The sequence below is a fragment of the Emydura macquarii genome, unplaced genomic scaffold (genome assembly GCF_026122565.2).
Source record: "Emydura macquarii macquarii isolate MOO-44397 ecotype Brisbane River unplaced genomic scaffold, CSIRO-AGI_Emac_v2 contig_1348, whole genome shotgun sequence".
Classification (NCBI taxonomy): domain Eukaryota; kingdom Metazoa; phylum Chordata; order Testudines; family Chelidae; genus Emydura; species Emydura macquarii.
The window spans coordinates 8721136-8738579 of NW_027131485.1; the positions used below are offsets into that span (position 1 = coordinate 8721136).

Sequence of the window (17444 nt, forward strand, 5' to 3'; positions counted from 1 at the left end):
AAGAGAGAGAAGGGATTCACACCATCCCTCCACTGGCCTTGTAGAAATGAAGGTGAAACTATCAATTCCCTGGCCACTTACAGGATACATTGAATTTGTGGACTGACCCCCAGCCTGCTAGACCTGGGCCCCTCCTTTTCCCACTACTCAGATGAAACAAATCAGATGCAAATCTCTGTAAGGAGAACCTCACAGAGGTTTGCTTCCTTTCAGACTCCTCCCAGGAGTTTTGCTACAGAAGGCAGCAATTGGGCCTGTTATTAAAGAGTAGAAATGTGATGTGCCCCTTAAAATGTGCTATAAAAAGAAATAACCCAAGCCATTTCCTCTTCTCCTTGACAGGGTAAATTCATCCGCATCAACTTTGATGTCACCGGCTACATTGTTGGAGCAAACATAGAAACTTGTATCCTTTTCAGTGAGCTGCCTGGGAAACTAACTAGGGGGAGCAAAAGAAAGTAACATAAGCAGACTCCATCGCATGTCTAAGAAAGGCAAATATCATTAAGACCAATATAAACAAAGGGTAGGGAGGGAAGTGGCTCCACTTACGCCGATACCAATTTTGCAGTTTGTCTCACTCATGTTTACATTTTCTGTCCAGACTAATCCGTTTGTTTTCTTTACTATCAGGACAAAGCACACTATCCCCCATGCAACGTCTCAAATACTGACAGTATATCCCACCCAATCAGACTAGACTTTAAAATGAGTCAGACAAATAAGCCATGGGTTAAGATGATCTTTTGGTTAAGACCCCTGACTTGGTAGATCTAGGTTCAGTTTCAGCTCTGCATCTATATGATTGGAGCAGGTCACTTACTCTGTGCCTTTGTTTCCCCATCTGTAAAAGAGGGCTAATACTTCCTTGCCTCTCAATGGGGCTGTGCAGATAAATTCATTCATGGGTATGAGATGCTTAGATACTAAGGCACTGAGGCCCATATGAGTAATAAAATAGATGGACTCAAAGAACACACTAGTGATAATATGGTGTTGGAGACTGTTTTTGTACAGAGTCTAGTACAACAGGGTCCTAGTCCATGACTGGGGTGCCTAGGTGCTACTGCAATACCACGGATATATAAAACATTTACTTTTTCTTCAGCAAAGTTACAACAGGAAAGATGCAGAAGTCAGACTTAGACACTAGGTGCTGTCCAGAGGCATAGAAATCCTCCCATCAATTTGCAGGAGAAGTTTAACGAGGGGAGAAGAAACTTTGGGGATTTTATCACATTCCTGCTGGAGTCCTTTTCTGTATATGTACTGCTAACCCAGCTCTGCCAGAGATCCTTGGGGCTCATAGAAATATTGGCAAGGAGCAAATATATTGTCACTGGAGTGCACCACCTAGTTCCAAATGCTGGACACTTGCAAACAGCTTTTCGGGCCAGATTCAGCAGAGTCCCACTACCTGGTCTGTATATCCTTTCCCTCTCCTTCTCCATTTCAAATGGCAGACTGAGGGTATGTCTACATTGCAATTAAAAACCCATGGCTGGCCTGTGCCAGCTGACTGTGGCTAAGGGGCTGTCTAACTGCAGTATAGGCATTCTGGCTCAGGCTGCAGCCTGAGCTTTAGGACCCTTCAACCTCAGGGTCCTAGAGCCCAGGCTCCAGACTGAGCCCAAACCTCTGAGCACTGTGCTATATCACTGAGCTCAGTGTATTTTTCATGAGCAAAGCATAAACATTTCCAGCAAAATGCAGCTTAAAACAAGTTTGGTTGCCAAGTGCAGTTGCCTCTGTCCTTGGTTATCTTTGAGGAAAGCAGTTTTTTTAAAAATGGAAAGAAAAAACATGCATAGATTCCTCAGCTTCTCATCCCTATTCTTTGTGGCACATTTTCCCCATCCTCCTCCCCTCCTCCACACTGAGGGATGGGGATTTATCACAGGCTCAGGAGCAAGACCTTTGCCTGGAGCCCTTTTCTCTGTCAGATGCAGACCAGACAGCATTTCACAAAGTAGATACAGTTTGTTAAACACAGCATTACTCCCACACACACCTTGGTTCTGAGTTCAATTATACTGAAAAAATCATGGTTACTTAAAATATTTTGGCTTATGAACTAAAGGGCTGATGCTGTTCCTTTGGAAGACCATGGTGCAGAACCAAGGGCTTAAAAGAACCATTACTGCACTATTCTTCACAGTTCATTGTTTGCAGGTGCTGAGCCATATGTATAGTGTGGCCAATTCCAATTTTAACAGATTAGATATTAAAAATAGTTAATAATTTACACTTTTATATCTTGTATACGAGCCTTGAAAGCAGTACTTCTGGAAAGGTGCTGGAGACAATGACCGATGTTAAAAGATTCATACTAGGATATTATTTCACGACTGGTTTCTCTTGAGGAAGAAGCTTACAGCTGTCATGTAAACTATTCAGATAGGCCTGGTTCTGTAAACACCTATGCCTACATGCAATGCATACTACCATGATTAGTGCCATTGATCAGATATAAAAATGGGATTACTCGTGGTAGTAAGCACTCAACCCAGTGCTTGTATCACTTCTTGTGAGTCTTTCAACTGATGTCAATAATAAGCACTGTATATTGTAGCAAGTGATTGCAGAATCAGACCCATGTTTGTTAGACAAGCTAACCAACATCCAACATGTGCCACAGGTTGTACTAAGGCAATTGGCAATGTTAGGATGCACTGAGTGAAATATGTCAATAAGTTGGGTTTTTTTTTAACATACATAACCGACAGATTTGCTTGAAAAGTCTCGTGCTATTCGCCAGGCTAGAGATGAGCGGACATTTCATATCTTTTACTATATGATCTCTGGTGCTGGGGAACAAATGAAAAGTAAGTTACTTATCTGAAGATGAACTATCTGAGCAGCAGTTTTTAAGGGTTGAGTTATATAATTGACCTTAATGTCTGAAACTGCAATTTCATTCAATCCTTGCTATAAGTAAGTAGTTCCTTGGCTGTTCTAAGGATTCTACTCATATAATAGTTATAGAAATGTCCCACTTATGTGCATCTGTTATAGGTGGTTTGCAGTTCATAGGTCACCCCAGAGCAAATAGGGAACGATTCACTAATGGATCAGGTGCAAGTTCCCAGGTCTCAAAAGGTCTACTTCTAACAGAAGTAGAAATGTGGAGTTTTTTTAGAAAACATTTGAAAATGCTTGATGGAAACAATGGACCAGATCCCAGACTGTAAGAAAATGCACAGCATAGCTCAGGGATATAGTGCAAACCTGGCTTTTAGGATCATTCCAGCAATCAGGAGTTTGCAGTCTTTTCTCCAGGCATTCCACCTTAACTGGAAGCTGAGAGAATACATTTTTCAGAAGCTACTGCTGAGTGGAGGCACTCAAATTCACTAGTCGCTTTTGAAAATCTAGACTCTACATCACCCAAGTTGCCTTGATACAAGGGGAATCTCAGTTAGCCAAGCCACTGATTTTTTTTTGTCTGCTTTGCATCAGGGAAATGGACTTAATGGTCCAGTGATTTGAGAACTTAAGGAGACTTTATACTCTGGACAATCAATGTGATTATTTGATCTCTAGTTGGGTTTTGTTTTTTTAATTATTTTTTCCCCGAAATTGATTTTTTTTCCCCCTCTACCTTTTACAGAGGATTTATTGCTGGAAAGTTTCAACAACTATACCTTTTTATCTAATGGCAACGTGCCTATTCCCGGTCAGCAAGATGATGAGATGTTCCAGGAGACCCTGGAAGCCATGACAATTATGGGTTTTAATGAAGAGGAGCAGCTTGGTAAGAATTGCTAGCGAGTCAAGTAAAGGAAAAACTTTTACAAGCATCAGCTATAGCACTAAGAATATTGCTGTAATCTCTGTGCACACATGTACAGCAATGGATTCTTTTCAAGATGTGCCACTAAGTAAACTGCATGTAAATGAGCATCTAGTTTCATATTATGAAATTATTATTCAAGGCCCATGTCCATGTCTCTGGAGATGCATGTTCTTGCCACTGGACTGGGAAACCAAAAACTCCAGAGTTCCTATCTTTGACTCCCTCTGTAAGTCATTCAACCTCTGTCTCAGATTTACCATCTGTCAAATGTAATAATACCTCACTCCGAAGTGTGCTTGTGCTCCAAAGTCTAATCCCACTATGTTCCCTTCTACTGTATGGTGAGCAGGTGACTAAAACCACAGAACTCCCATGGAAATGGATCCAGGGTTTTCCCATAGGGGAAATCTTCCCAGACCTATAGTTGTCTCTGTTCCATCAGCAAGAATAACATGGAAACTCAATGCTGTGTGATCAAGGGAGATATAAATCAGATGGATAAGGGGTGATATTGGAGGACAGCTGTACTACATGGCAGGCTCTCCTTTTCATTGTGGGCCACATAGCATGCAATTAGGGTTACTGGAACACCATTAACTCCCCATAAAGTATCTGATACCCATAGTAGAAGATGATAGAGCACTTGTGCTCATCCGGAACTAAACAGCATGGTGACTAAATTGCTTGTACTGCCAGGGTTTGAGGAAAACCCCTAAAGAACAGAGGACTCGTGTGTGTGTGTGTGTGTGTGTGTGTGATTTATCCATCATGGGGTTTGGGGTCAAAGGCCAGTAGTACCCTGGCAAACAAATCATTATCAGCTCAGCTCTTTAACCTTTTCATACAGAAGAGGGGATGTGTGACAGGGCAGGAAGTCTGGGGTACATGTTAACTTTGCATAGCAAAGCGGCCTGGTTGATTTTTTGTTTGACAAAAATAGAAATTGCTACATATGCGCTACATGTTGTTCTAGAGTGGATGTTTTCAAAAACACTCAACATTGGCCTAATTGGGTTCCTACTGAAGTAATGGCCAAAATGAACGTCTTTGAAAGTCCCACCCAGAATGTGATTAAACTGCCAAAATTCCATTGTGCAAGATGTAATAGGTTATAAGATGCTAAAAAGTTACTATTCTAATGTACATAAGAGAATAACCTGTATTAAAAATGTAATGCATAGAACAAACACAGATATGTAGCGCAGTACAGAATCTTAAGTGTGGCTCAGCTGAAATTATTTCTACATTTTCTGCTGTCTCTGTAACTGATGAATTATAACGGTTTTTTCATCAACATCAGAAGTGACAAATCCCAGGGGAGCTGCTTGGAGAGTGAACATCACATGCATTTCAAACCCATTTGAATGCCAAACCATCAATACAGTAGTCAACATGCAGTAGTATTTTAAAAATTGAGCCTTTAAAGGTAATACATGGCTATTAAAGAACAGACTTAAGTATTCCAGCTGACAGAACTCCACATACATGCTCACAATTAATAACCATTTAAAGCTAGTTTTCAGGCACTTTCCAACAATGACCACCAAAAAAGAGTTGCAAAATATTAGGACTTAAATTTGAAAGAATTGGGCCTAACATGAGTAGTTAATACTAGTATTATCTGCAGATTCAGGGAAGAGGGAAATAAACAACCAACCTAAACGATCTTGAAAATGTACACAATGCAGACATAGAATAACCCTTTTAACTGTCACTTTGTGGTTTTAATTGTCATGACATTGTATGTGTGTTCCCCCCATCCTGATTGTGGTAGTAGGTGTCACTTCAGGTATGAAGACTGGCTAGGACAAGAGGTATCTTATTACTGACCACAATCAAAATTGAACCTGTGAGGTGCTGAAAACTCCATCAGCTCCCACTGATTTCATTAGGAATTGAGGGTGCTAAACACTGCATACAGCACTTTGACACCTCTCAGGATTGGAATGTAAATTCTGACTTCAGTCAATTCAGTTCAAAACTGTCTATTTCAATACAAATGGCAGGTCTCTTCTCCCATTAAGACACACACAGGAGGAGACTGATGCCTGCACCTCTCACTGGCATCAATGGTAATTCTTTGTATTGATCCCTTAAACCTCCATGCCTGGACCCCCAAAACATGAACTCGATGAAGCACCGTTCTTTACTTGTACAAGTCTATCCATCTAGCAAAAAGAAGAATTAACCTCTGAAAGACAATGTATTAACAACTCAGGCAGTGTTATATTAATGCATACTTCTGTAATTGCACTTTAATCAGATTATTTTTGTATACTAAATATTTCAGCCCCCAACTTGCAAAGAAACATGCATGCTTAACTTTAATTCCATGGAACTGATAAATTAGTAAATACTTTTGCTCTTAGAAGTAGATTAAGACACAGTTACTATAGAACAACATACTACAGCACACTAGTTCCCAAGCTATGGTCCATGAGCCATCAACAGCCCTCACAGCACTACATGGAGGTCAGGAATACCTGACTGGTTACAAAGTGCTGACTGCTCTTCTTATTTCCAGCTGCTAAACTGGATTCAGAGTTCGCTACAGATACACAACCTGCTTTTCTAACATTTTTCTGTGTAAGCAACTGTTTTGATCCTAAGTTGCTTTGCAGTCACTACCGTGAGGCAATAGCCCTGATCATCATGAACAAAAGGGGGTGGGGGTCAACCCATGAGAGACACTCTTAAGATATGGGCTATGCTATAAAATAGCTTGGGGACCCCTGTCATAGAAAAGTCATTTTTTTATTATATGTCTATCATTTCTATTGATGGAATTCCTGACATTTTACTCTTTATTTAATTTATTTTACAGCCATGCTGAAGGTTGTTTCATCTGTTCTACAGCTTGGTAATATTGTCTTCAAGAAAGAGAGAAATACTGATCAAGCATCCATGCCAGATGACACTGGTATAATTCTGTCTCTTCAAAATTTAAATTGAAGATCATGAACAGCATAATAAAATGATTGTGTCAAAGGTGGACTCACTGTTTGCACACACCCTCATGGTGTGGCATAGTGTAGCAGGGTTCCCCCATCCAGCATCCTCTGCTGACAGCCACTCCAGTTCTGCATGGGTCTCAGTCTTCTCACAAGTCAGCCCTCCAGCCAGGTCACATTCAGAACCACCCCTTCAAGGGGGACAGAGAAGCCCACAAAACAGTTGTCCAATGACCTTACATCAGGTGTTGGAGCTCCAACTCTGGGCCATGTGGTCCTTATTTCAGGGTTCTCCATAGCTCTTGTCTCAAGGATAGGTGTGTGGGAGAGAGGTCCACACCACTTTCCTCCAGGCACTGGCAGGGGTATCTAGGTTGTCCTACTCTGGGTTCCAGCTCAGGGCCACTATAATGAGCAGTCAAGTTCTGCTCCTTTACACCCCTTCCTGCCTCCCTGGATGGTTTCCTACCTTGGTCCATCTCTAGGCTCTTTTTACCCTCTCCAAGCTCTACAATATTGCTTCCAACTGAGCTCTTGTAATGAGCACTACCTCCTAGGGATTCCTGGACAGAAACCCAATTCTTGATCTCTTCCAGCTGCCATCATAGCAACTCACACCCCTCGTCTGTCTGTCTGACATGTCTCCAGCTTCTTCTCTTTATAGTAACCATTCAGCTCCTCCCAGCTGGGTCTTGACTTTATTGGTCCTGGCCCACCCTCCAGCTGCAACCAGGTGTGCTAATTGCTCTCTGACTCCTATTAATCCTTTCACTGCCAGTGTGGAAACACACCCCAGCACCGACTGTTAAGAAATTTAATTTGCATCAATCTTCTCATTTTCATTGTTGATTTTCATTGATGCTGCAACTATTGAAAAAGAGATTCAACAAATTAAATCAACAAAATTAACATGTATCTTTTCTGGTGATCTTGAGTTCCTAGATGGCCAAACAATGCATATGTTGCAGGTATTGTGAATGACACTTGTGGCGTCTCTTGCATATGCATAAGGAAGATATTTTCATGGAAAGAAGAGATAATGTGTTCATAATTAATCATACTGCTAGCATGTACATTTATTGATCTACCAAGAGAAAATCCAATGTGAAATAGAATTTTGTTCTCTTTATTGTAGCTGCACAGAAAGTGTGCCACCTGATGGGCATTAATGTGACAGATTTTACAAGAGCAATCCTAACACCACGGATCAAAGTTGGACGAGATGTTGTTCAGAAAGCCCAGACCAAAGAGCAGGTACTGATTTGTAATCTCCTTAACTCTGCTACCCTTCTTCTTTGAAAATGGGTGGTGTGGGGTGAAACAGCAGCCCTATCCCCAGCACCTCATGTACTTTTCTATATGGGAGATAGCATCTGATTTTGATTTGTTCATTCATTTCTTCTTCCCTACCCTGCTTTAATAGGCAGACTTTGCAATAGAGGCTTTAGCCAAAGCAACATATGAACGTCTGTTCCGTTGGATTCTTAGTCGTGTGAACAAAGCTCTGGATAAAACAAAAAGACAAGGGGCTTCTTTCCTTGGGATCCTAGATATTGCTGGATTTGAGATTTTTGAGGTAAGTACTATTTGACACAAGATGATCTGAACATTTTAACTTCCCACTTGTGTATTTCACTCTGTTGTTTTAGTTAGTCTCATTATCTTTCTTTTTCTAAAACTCTTCAACCCTGATCCTGCACTGAGAACAAGGTGGGCAGACCTCTGCACCAGTGGGGCTCTGTATGGATGCAGGGGTCAACCTGCTCCATCCTCAGTGGAGAACAGGGACCGTAAGCAGCACAGTAGACCTGTGTTGGATGGGAATGCACTTAACACCCTTGTTCTGTGAAGTTTGTAAAGAGGCAGCTTGGATGCATAGACATTTAAGGAATGCAGTAAGTGGATTATACACTCGTATTACTTCAGTGATAAAGCAATACCAACATAAAACTACTGAGAATTACATTCAGAGTTGAGAAAACAAACTTAATTATACCTGGTTAATCTAATGTGTAAGAGTTGAATATAAATTTTCATGTAAAGCCGACGTTATGGGTAGTAAATGTCTATATTTATAAATATATAGTTATAATTTAACGATTATTGTTAATGAAAGAACTAGAAGATACAACATTTTATCTTACTATCCAAATTTTTCTTGTACATTTCTTTTTAAATGTAATAATTCAGTTCTTTCATCCCATTTTCAGGTCAATTCTTTTGAGCAATTGTGTATCAATTACACGAATGAGAAACTTCAGCAGCTCTTCAACCACACAATGTTCATACTGGAGCAGGAGGAATATCAGCGAGAGGGCATTGAATGGAATTTCATTGACTTTGGCCTTGATCTGCAACCTTGCATTGAGCTGATTGAAAGACCGGTAAGATTTCATCTCTTTAGATGGGACAACATTGCGCAGGGTGAATAGGGACTGCTTATATCTCGGTTCAACAGGAAGCTTGTGTAACCTAAGACTTTTTGGCTCCATTGTTTCAGAGTATGATTAATAACCTAGAGGAAATTTAAGGTGGTTTTCTTTCATTGTGTATGACTGTGTCTACTGCTCATGTTGCAGAACAACCCGCCTGGTGTCCTGGCTCTCCTGGATGAAGAGTGCTGGTTCCCCAAAGCTACCGACACATCCTTTGTGGAGAAACTATGTCAAGAACAAGGCAGTCATCCCAAGTTCCACAAGCCTAAACAACTCAAAGACAAAACTGAGTTCTCCATAATCCACTATGCAGGAAGGGTATTGCACAAGACTAAATTCTCTTATTCTACAAAACTCTTTGATGTCAAAATAGTGAAATATACAGCCAAAGTGTGAGAGATTGCTAAGAAATAGAATCTAAGTACTGAGACTGGAATAAAAAAGTGCTTTCATTATGTAACATATAGAGTAAGATTTTCAAAAGCACTCGGAATTTGTCTAACTCTGCTCCCATTGAAATTAAACCCTGGTGAAACCCATTGATTTCAATTTGAGCCGAGTTACCCCAAGACTGAGTGCTTCTGAAAATCCCACTAATTTGGACTCTCCGAACAGTCACAAAGAGGGAAGGGGTCCCCTGATGTGGATTTGGCAGCAGGATTGGGGCCTTGAAATGTGAGTGCATTATCCTTTAAGAGCTATGTACCAACCTCAATCCATATGAGCAAATCCTATCTACACAGGGCATTTCACATTATTAGTGTTATTTGGATTGTTGTAGTGCCCAAAGTTCTCAATCAGGTCAGGGCCCTAACTATCAAAATTCTTGACTGAGAACAAATTTTTACATGAGTGATATTTTCCAAAGGTTGACTACAGTGCAAGTGCCTGGCTAACAAAGAACATGGATCCTCTAAATGACAACGTGACTTCTCTGTTGAACCAATCTTCAGACAAATTTGTGGCAGATCTTTGGAAAGATGGTATGAATCTGAATTCTAAGCCTGTAACATTGTGTAAAAAGCTGAGGATCTTCCTTTAGGACCTATTCTAATTGCTTTCTATCCCTTATCAATTTTAGGTACAAGGCATTAAAATCCTTTTCCCCAAACTTAATAAATCTTTAAACTATATTTCTCATAGACAGTGTGTTTGGATGGCTTAACCTTCATCAACTCAATCACTTACTTAAAAATTATTTTTACTTCTGAAGAGTGATCATGTACAATCATATCTCATTCCCACCTCTCAAATGAGTGTAGCAGGGCATTGCTACGGAGGTGTAATTTAAACTAAATTTCACTGGCCACTGGGAGTATGATCGTATATTACATAGTACTTTTAATCTAAAAGAATCAGAAGGAGCTGTACAAACATATGTATAACATAAACAGCAGAACCCTAATTTTCCCAAAGGACTTTGAGGATATCCCAAACATCAGAAAATCAGGGAAATGAGCCAGAAGGCTTTGAGGGAGTGTGGTCCGGTGTGTGCAATACTAGTGCAACAGAGTGGGAATCAGAAGGTGTGGTGGGTAGTTTTCCCAGTTCTAACTTGCTGGATAATTCTACCTACCACACAGGGGTGTTGTGAGGAGATTAATGTTTGTAGGATAGATGTAAACCCGTGCATAAGTGCTAAGTATTCTATATTACTATCCATGTGTTCAACAGCACTTTATTCAGTCATCAGTTCCTGACAAGTTGTATTTTTTTCAGCACTGACACCATAGATCTTACCAGTTATTTAATCTCCTCTATATCTGTTACTATTGCTAATAAATTTTTATATAATACCACAATATATGGTTACACTATACTAGATTTTAACAATATGTGCTGTTTTTGCCAGAAACAATGAACTTTGAAGATGGTCTGCCTCAGAGATTCTATTCACACTTGCTTTCACATTTCAGTGGACCGCATAGTGGGGCTGGACCAGATGGCAAAGATGACTGAAAGTTCACTCCCTAGTGCTTCAAAAACTAAGAAGGGCATGTTCCGTACTGTTGGGCAACTCTATAAGGAGCAACTGACCAAGCTGATGACTACCCTAAGGAACACAAATCCAAACTTTGTCCGTTGCATCATTCCAAATCATGAAAAAAGGGTACGTTTCAAATGCTCAGGTTTCAAAATCTTGGCATGGGGCTCATTATTCTTTCCGATTTCTAATAATTATAACAGTATACTGTAGACTCCACTGGTTCCCAGACATTTTACTAAGGAAAACCTATCCCAACCTGGTGCAGAGTGGAGGTTTCAGGAGGGGGGATGGGTTGGAGAGCAAGCCACCCCATACTCACCCCACAGTGGCAGCTCCTGTCCATGACGCTGGGCCCAGCTCCTGGTTCTGAGCGTTGCGACCTGGCACATGGGATCACAGCATCACTCAGTTTGGGCCAGCTGCCCCTAATGTCAAGATAGAGGAAGAGCCAGACCAAATTTGAGTGAGTGGTATTACAACCTGGTGCAAAGAGTCACAGAACCACTCAGATTTGACCTGGCCACCCCTCCATCATGACAGGGGGGCAGCCCAGCCAAATCTGAGTGAGTGGCATTGTGAACTGCTTCACTGAGTTGCAATGATAGGCCGCAACACCCAGACAAGGAAGGCAGGCCCAGTCCCCCAGGACAGGAGCCATTGCTGCGGGGTGAGTGTGGGGCAGGCTCGGTTTCCAAACCTGTCCACCCTGAGGCCTCTCACACGCACACCAAATCCATGATCCATCTACAACCTTCCAATGACCCACTACTGGTGGGTCATGATCCACTGCCTGGGAAACACTGTTATAATCATAGAAATATAGGGCTGGAAGGGACCTTGAGAGGTCTTCAAGCCCAGCCCCTATGCTGAGGCACGACCAAGTAAACCTAGACCATCCTTGACAGGTGTTTATCTAACTTATTCTTTTAAAACCTCCCATGATGGAGATTCCACAACCTCCCTTTGAAGTCTATTCCAGAGCTTAAATGCTTTTGTAGTTAGGAAGTTTTTCCTGCTGTCTTACCTAAATTTCCTTTGCTACAGATAAAGCCGATTACTTCTTGTCCTACCTTCTGTGGACAGAGAGAACAACTGATCCGCATCCTCTTTATAACAACCATTACGATATCTGAAGACTGTTCCCCCGTCAGTCTTCTTTTCTCAAGACCAAACATGCCCAGTTTTTTTAACCTTTCCTGATAGGTCATATCTTCCATTATAATAAGCCAGTAATATACTTTCCAAACTTTTATCTTCCTTCCTCATTTACTTTATATGCTAAAGCTGAAAATGTCCTCATTCCATAGGCTGGCAAACTTGATGCCCATTTAGTGCTGGAGCAGTTGCGATGCAATGGTGTCTTGGAAGGGATTCGAATCTGCCGGCAAGGATTCCCCAACAGAATTGTCTTCCAGGAATTCCGCCAGCGGTAGGAAACTGTTATAGTACCATATGTTTTGGAGTGTTGTAATAAAAGCAAGTCTGTGTTAAATAATGTTTTCCATTTCTATGCCATTTCTGTTTACAGATACGAAATTCTTGCTGCAAACGCTATTCCTAAAGGATTTATGGATGGGAAACAGGCTTGTATACTGATGGTGAGCGAAGTACTTTCAACCAAAACTGATAAAGTCAGGACCGTACATTTTACAAGGAAATGGTTAATTTTTCTGCAAGCTGTGTGTAAAAGCCATTCCAATGAAAAGTATTTGACTGTTATGTGATGATAGAGTCAACAAAATATCCTTGTTTCCCTCCCAATAGATCAAAGCATTAGAACTTGATCCCAACTTGTACAGGATTGGACAAAGTAAAATCTTCTTCAGAACTGGCGTCCTGGCTCATCTGGAAGAGGAAAGAGACTTGAAGATCACAGATGTCATCATTACTTTCCAGGCTCAAAGTCGAGGCTACCTGGCAAGAAAGTAAGACTGCATTGTCAGAAACACAATAAAGTCTATGGCAATACAATATGTATACCATGATCTGTAGTTATCTGCATTGCAAATTGAGGATTTTTTTTAATAAGGTTTATGGTTATTGCTACATTTTGGGTGCTAGTGCAATGCAAAGGTATCGGGTGCAGTGCATATACACACTCCTTCCCCCTGAGAATCTAATAAGATCAATTACATAGAATAAATGTACTTCAACTACTTAGACTATAAACTGTAAGGACTGTCTATAAAATATTGAAAAGAAACAAAACTACCACCTTTCCTATGAGTATCACAAATAATGACACACTTTTTAAGTGAGAGGAGAGTTTGCCCCAGATATCTCAAACCTTGACACAGAATCACCAGATTCATGCACCAGCATTGTTTTGTTTGAAATATATCTTGCAAACAACTTGTGCTCAGTATATTCAGATGATTTGAAGCAATTTGCTTTGTTTTTAATTATAGGGCCTTTGCCAAGAGACAGCAGCAGTTAACAGCAATGAAGGTCATTCAGAGAAACTGTTCTGCTTACCTGAAGCTAAGGAATTGGCAGTGGTGGAGACTGTTCACTAAAGTAAGCAATTTGTCAGTCAGTGGTTTTCTCTTCAGCCTTCCAAATGAGAAAGTCATGTTAGGAAGAAGGACTTTTACTGACCTACAGGATCTGCTCCAAAGTCCATTGCAGTCAATAAAAGAGTGCCATTGATTTCAGAGGGTTTTGGATTAGGCTCATAGTTAGAAAAGTGTTGGGCATATTTTTGAAATGTTATTGAAAGTATGGGCAGTTCTGTCTTTATTCAGACAATGAAAATAAGCCCCTGAAATGATTCACACAAGAAGAGTTAGCATGTTTAAATCTTTAATTTCATGTCAGAAGTTGAAACAAGTTAGTGAAGAGGGGCCTTGCATCAGAACTCCCCATCAAATCTTGTCCTAATTGTCCCCCTTCCTGATAAGTCTCAGAGAATCAAAGGACTGATACGATCCGAAGATTGAAATAGTCTTTCAAACAGAGAAGTGGCCTTTCAAGAGTGTAGCTGAAGCTCAGTGGTGTGGGGAAGCTGTGCTGAATCTCTCCAGTATCTTCACAATAGAGAAGTTTGTCTGTAGGGTTGATAAATATTACACTCACTAAAATAAATGCTGAAAACTTTCATACTTGGTTTTTCAGGTGAAACCACTGTTACAAGTCACCCGCCAAGAGGAAGAAATGCAGGCCAAAGATGACGAGCTACAGAGAATTAAGGAAAGACAACAAAAATCAGAGAATGAATTGAAGGAACTGGAGTTGAAACATAATCAGGTGACATTCAGTTCTGGACCACTGGAAACTTTACCAGTTATTTTATTTTTAGAAACTCACTAAATGTTACAAACTACCTGCAAAAGGTTTATTTTCTCCTTATGCTTCTGATCCTCTTAATGTCAATAGACCTGAACCAAAACACAATGCAGTCCACAGATAAACTCTTGTTTACTTCAAGATCCTGGACTCCTAGGCCTCCTGTCAGTGTATTAATCTCTATTCAGAGGCAGTCTAGGAGAACCATAGAATCATAGAAATGTAGGGCTGGAGGGGAGCTCACAAGATCATCTAGTCCAGCCTCCTCCCACCCTGAGATAGGACCAAGTAAACCTAGGTCCCTGATAGGCATTTGTCTAAACTGTTCATTAAAAGCTCCAATGATGGGGATTCCACAACCTACCTTGAAAACCTATTCCAGAGTTTAACTACCCTTATAATTAGAAAATTTTTCTTTATGTCTGACCTAAATCTCTCTTGCTGCAAATTAAACTAATTACTTCTCATACTACTTTCAGTTGACATGGAGAGTAGGTCATTGTCCTCTTTATAAAGGCCCTTAACATATTTAACTTAATAGGTTCCCACTCAGTCTTCTTTTCTCAGGAGTGAAGAAGTCCAGTTTTTTTAACCTTTCCTCAGGTCATGTTTTCTAAACTTATCATTCTGATTGCTCTCCTCTGGACAATCTCCAATTCGTCCACATTTCTTCAAAAAATGCAGTAACTTGTGATCTCAGTTTTAACTACATATCCATTTGTCTGCATAGCTCTCTGAAGAAAAGAATCTCCTTCAGGAGCAGCTTCAGGCTGAGACCGAACTTTATGCTGAAGCTGAAGAGATGAGAATCCGCCTAGTTGCTAAGAAGCAAGAATTGGAGGAAATCCTGCATGAAATGGAGGCCAGGATTGAAGAGGAAGAGGAACGCAGCCATCAGTTGCAAACAGAGAAGAAAAAGATGCAACAACAAATGCTGGTACTGTAGCCTATGTACAGCACATACAATTGCATCTCGCTGATAAAATTGGCAACTTCTGATTATATGAAAGTAGGTGCTATATAGTGCTTTGTGGAATATGTATGTGCTACACTGTAGTAGGAATGCTTTTCTGCCATTTTTTCCTCTATGTAATTCTTTATAGTAGATTGGCACATTCTTCCCCATCCCAATTTAAAATATTTAAATAAATAGCTAGATTATTAAATCTTTCCTTCCATATTGCCAAGACCCTTATGGGTTACCTATTTCTTAAAACTAGCAAAGCTTTTAAAATACCCACATAGGTTTGGGCAGGCCTGAAATAGGTCCTGTAGTACATTCATTTCTAAAGTTCATGTTTTTGGCTTTTTCCCCTCCCCCAAAAAAGGACCTTGAGGATCAGCTGGAAGAAGAAGAAGCTGCAAGGCAAAAACTACAACTTGAGAAAGTAACAGCAGAAGCCAAGATAAAGAAAATGGAAGATGACATTCTCATAATGGACGATCAGAACAACAAGCTGACCAAGGTCAGTGTTGTGCGTCCAGTATTCTACTTTGTGCAAAATCAGTGTAAGATGAAAATACCTTCTCTTCAGCTACAATAACCCTTAGCACCTCATCATCGCATAGCTAGCAGGCCATGTGACCTTTGTGTCTGGAACAGGCTGGTGGCAAAGTTGCCATATTTATCTTAGACAATTTAAAATCTTATTAAAAATATATGTCATTAGCTTTTTTGAGTCCTCTGATGGCAAAAATATTTCCAAGCAAAAATCCCCATAGCGGTGAAGCAAGTTCAGTGGAAACATTCCCCTTTAGCCCCTAGAAAGAGCAGACTGCTCCCCCTCTGCACAAAACTCACTAATTCCTTTTAATTTGTAAAATTGCACACAATCCTCTAACTGTTGCTTAAATATATAACTGCTGCTTTTTGTTACCACTTCCATGGATGTCTATACCACTAGCTTTCTAAAATAACTGAATACCACTGAGTCCCTATTTTGAGGGCTTTAATTGTGCATAGGCCTTGTTGTTGTCCTCTGGACAGGGGGAATTTCACCCAGAAATTCTAAGGCCATGATTCTGAAATGCACTTGAATGTATGCAATTGTTTAAATACTTTCCTGAATCATAGACCAAGTGCTTGCTAGTCATCGTGGAGTGGGTATAAAGAGTCTATTAGTCTAGTTAATCTCATAGCAAGCATCCACCACTTTCCATCCCCTCTATAATCAAAGTGACTGTCTGGAAATGTGGCATTTAAAACACACCCTAATTTATTTTTTAGCGTGTACATTGGCATTTCATGAGCACAAATAAATGTTCAGTCCGTAAACGGAAACTTTTTTTTCTTAAGGAAAGGAAACTCCTTGAAGAGAGAATAAGTGATTTAACAACAAATCTGGCAGAAGAAGAAGAAAAAGCCAAAAACCTTACAAAGCTGAAAAACAAACATGAATCTATGATTTCAGAACTGGAAGGTATTGTAAACCAAAGGTGGTTTTATATCAATTGTTTGTTTGACCTGTATTTTTTTAAAAACTCCTTTAAAAAATAGAGACAATCCATTTACCATATAGGTTTTCTGAAATACTGGAACAAGAAATTCTGTAGACATTACCAAGTACATTTTATTTTTAATGACAATCCTGGGATGTTCTTTCCAAGTAGGCACAAATGTAATTTTAATTGTTTTGTATGTGTGTTCTTCATTTTTATTTTCAAATATTATTTGCCAGATTCAATATTCTGGGGCCAGTTAGAACCATGTATTACAATATTTATTAGAAACATAGGCTTTCATTTATTACAAATCTTTTTTAAAAATCCAAGTCAAACAAAGGTGAAAAAGATGAACAATTTCACTTGTGTTTCTTGGATAATGAACACAACCAACAAAATCTATGGGACGGGAACAATGAATAAACAAATCAGAGGTCCCTATTTTGTTACATACTAGATCAGCAAAAGAAAGAAAACATGGCAAAAATTAGTGCTTCGGAACATTGGGGAGCATAAAGTTTTGATTTATGGATAGACAGAAATTAAGA

General features: G+C 40.0%; 1 protein-coding gene across 3 annotated transcripts in view; it reads left to right on the plus strand.

The window, feature by feature from the left end:
• MYH11 (myosin heavy chain 11) overlaps window positions 1-17444 on the plus strand; it is a 91729-nt gene that overhangs the window by 52442 nt on the left and 21843 nt on the right. For all 3 annotated transcript variants that reach the window (XM_067551059.1, XM_067551061.1, XM_067551060.1), the window contains exons 7-24: window positions 343-406; window positions 2727-2825; window positions 3611-3754; window positions 6621-6716; window positions 7883-8001; window positions 8171-8323; window positions 8958-9131; window positions 9327-9500; window positions 10051-10165; window positions 11099-11292; window positions 12477-12598; window positions 12698-12767; window positions 12934-13094; window positions 13578-13686; window positions 14284-14415; window positions 15185-15391; window positions 15783-15920; window positions 16751-16874. In XM_067551059.1, coding sequence (XP_067407160.1) covers window positions 343-406; window positions 2727-2825; window positions 3611-3754; window positions 6621-6716; window positions 7883-8001; window positions 8171-8323; window positions 8958-9131; window positions 9327-9500; window positions 10051-10165; window positions 11099-11292; window positions 12477-12598; window positions 12698-12767; window positions 12934-13094; window positions 13578-13686; window positions 14284-14415; window positions 15185-15391; window positions 15783-15920; window positions 16751-16874 — 2395 coding nt within the window. The remainder of the gene's footprint in view (window positions 1-342; window positions 407-2726; window positions 2826-3610; window positions 3755-6620; window positions 6717-7882; window positions 8002-8170; window positions 8324-8957; window positions 9132-9326; window positions 9501-10050; window positions 10166-11098; window positions 11293-12476; window positions 12599-12697; window positions 12768-12933; window positions 13095-13577; window positions 13687-14283; window positions 14416-15184; window positions 15392-15782; window positions 15921-16750; window positions 16875-17444) is intronic.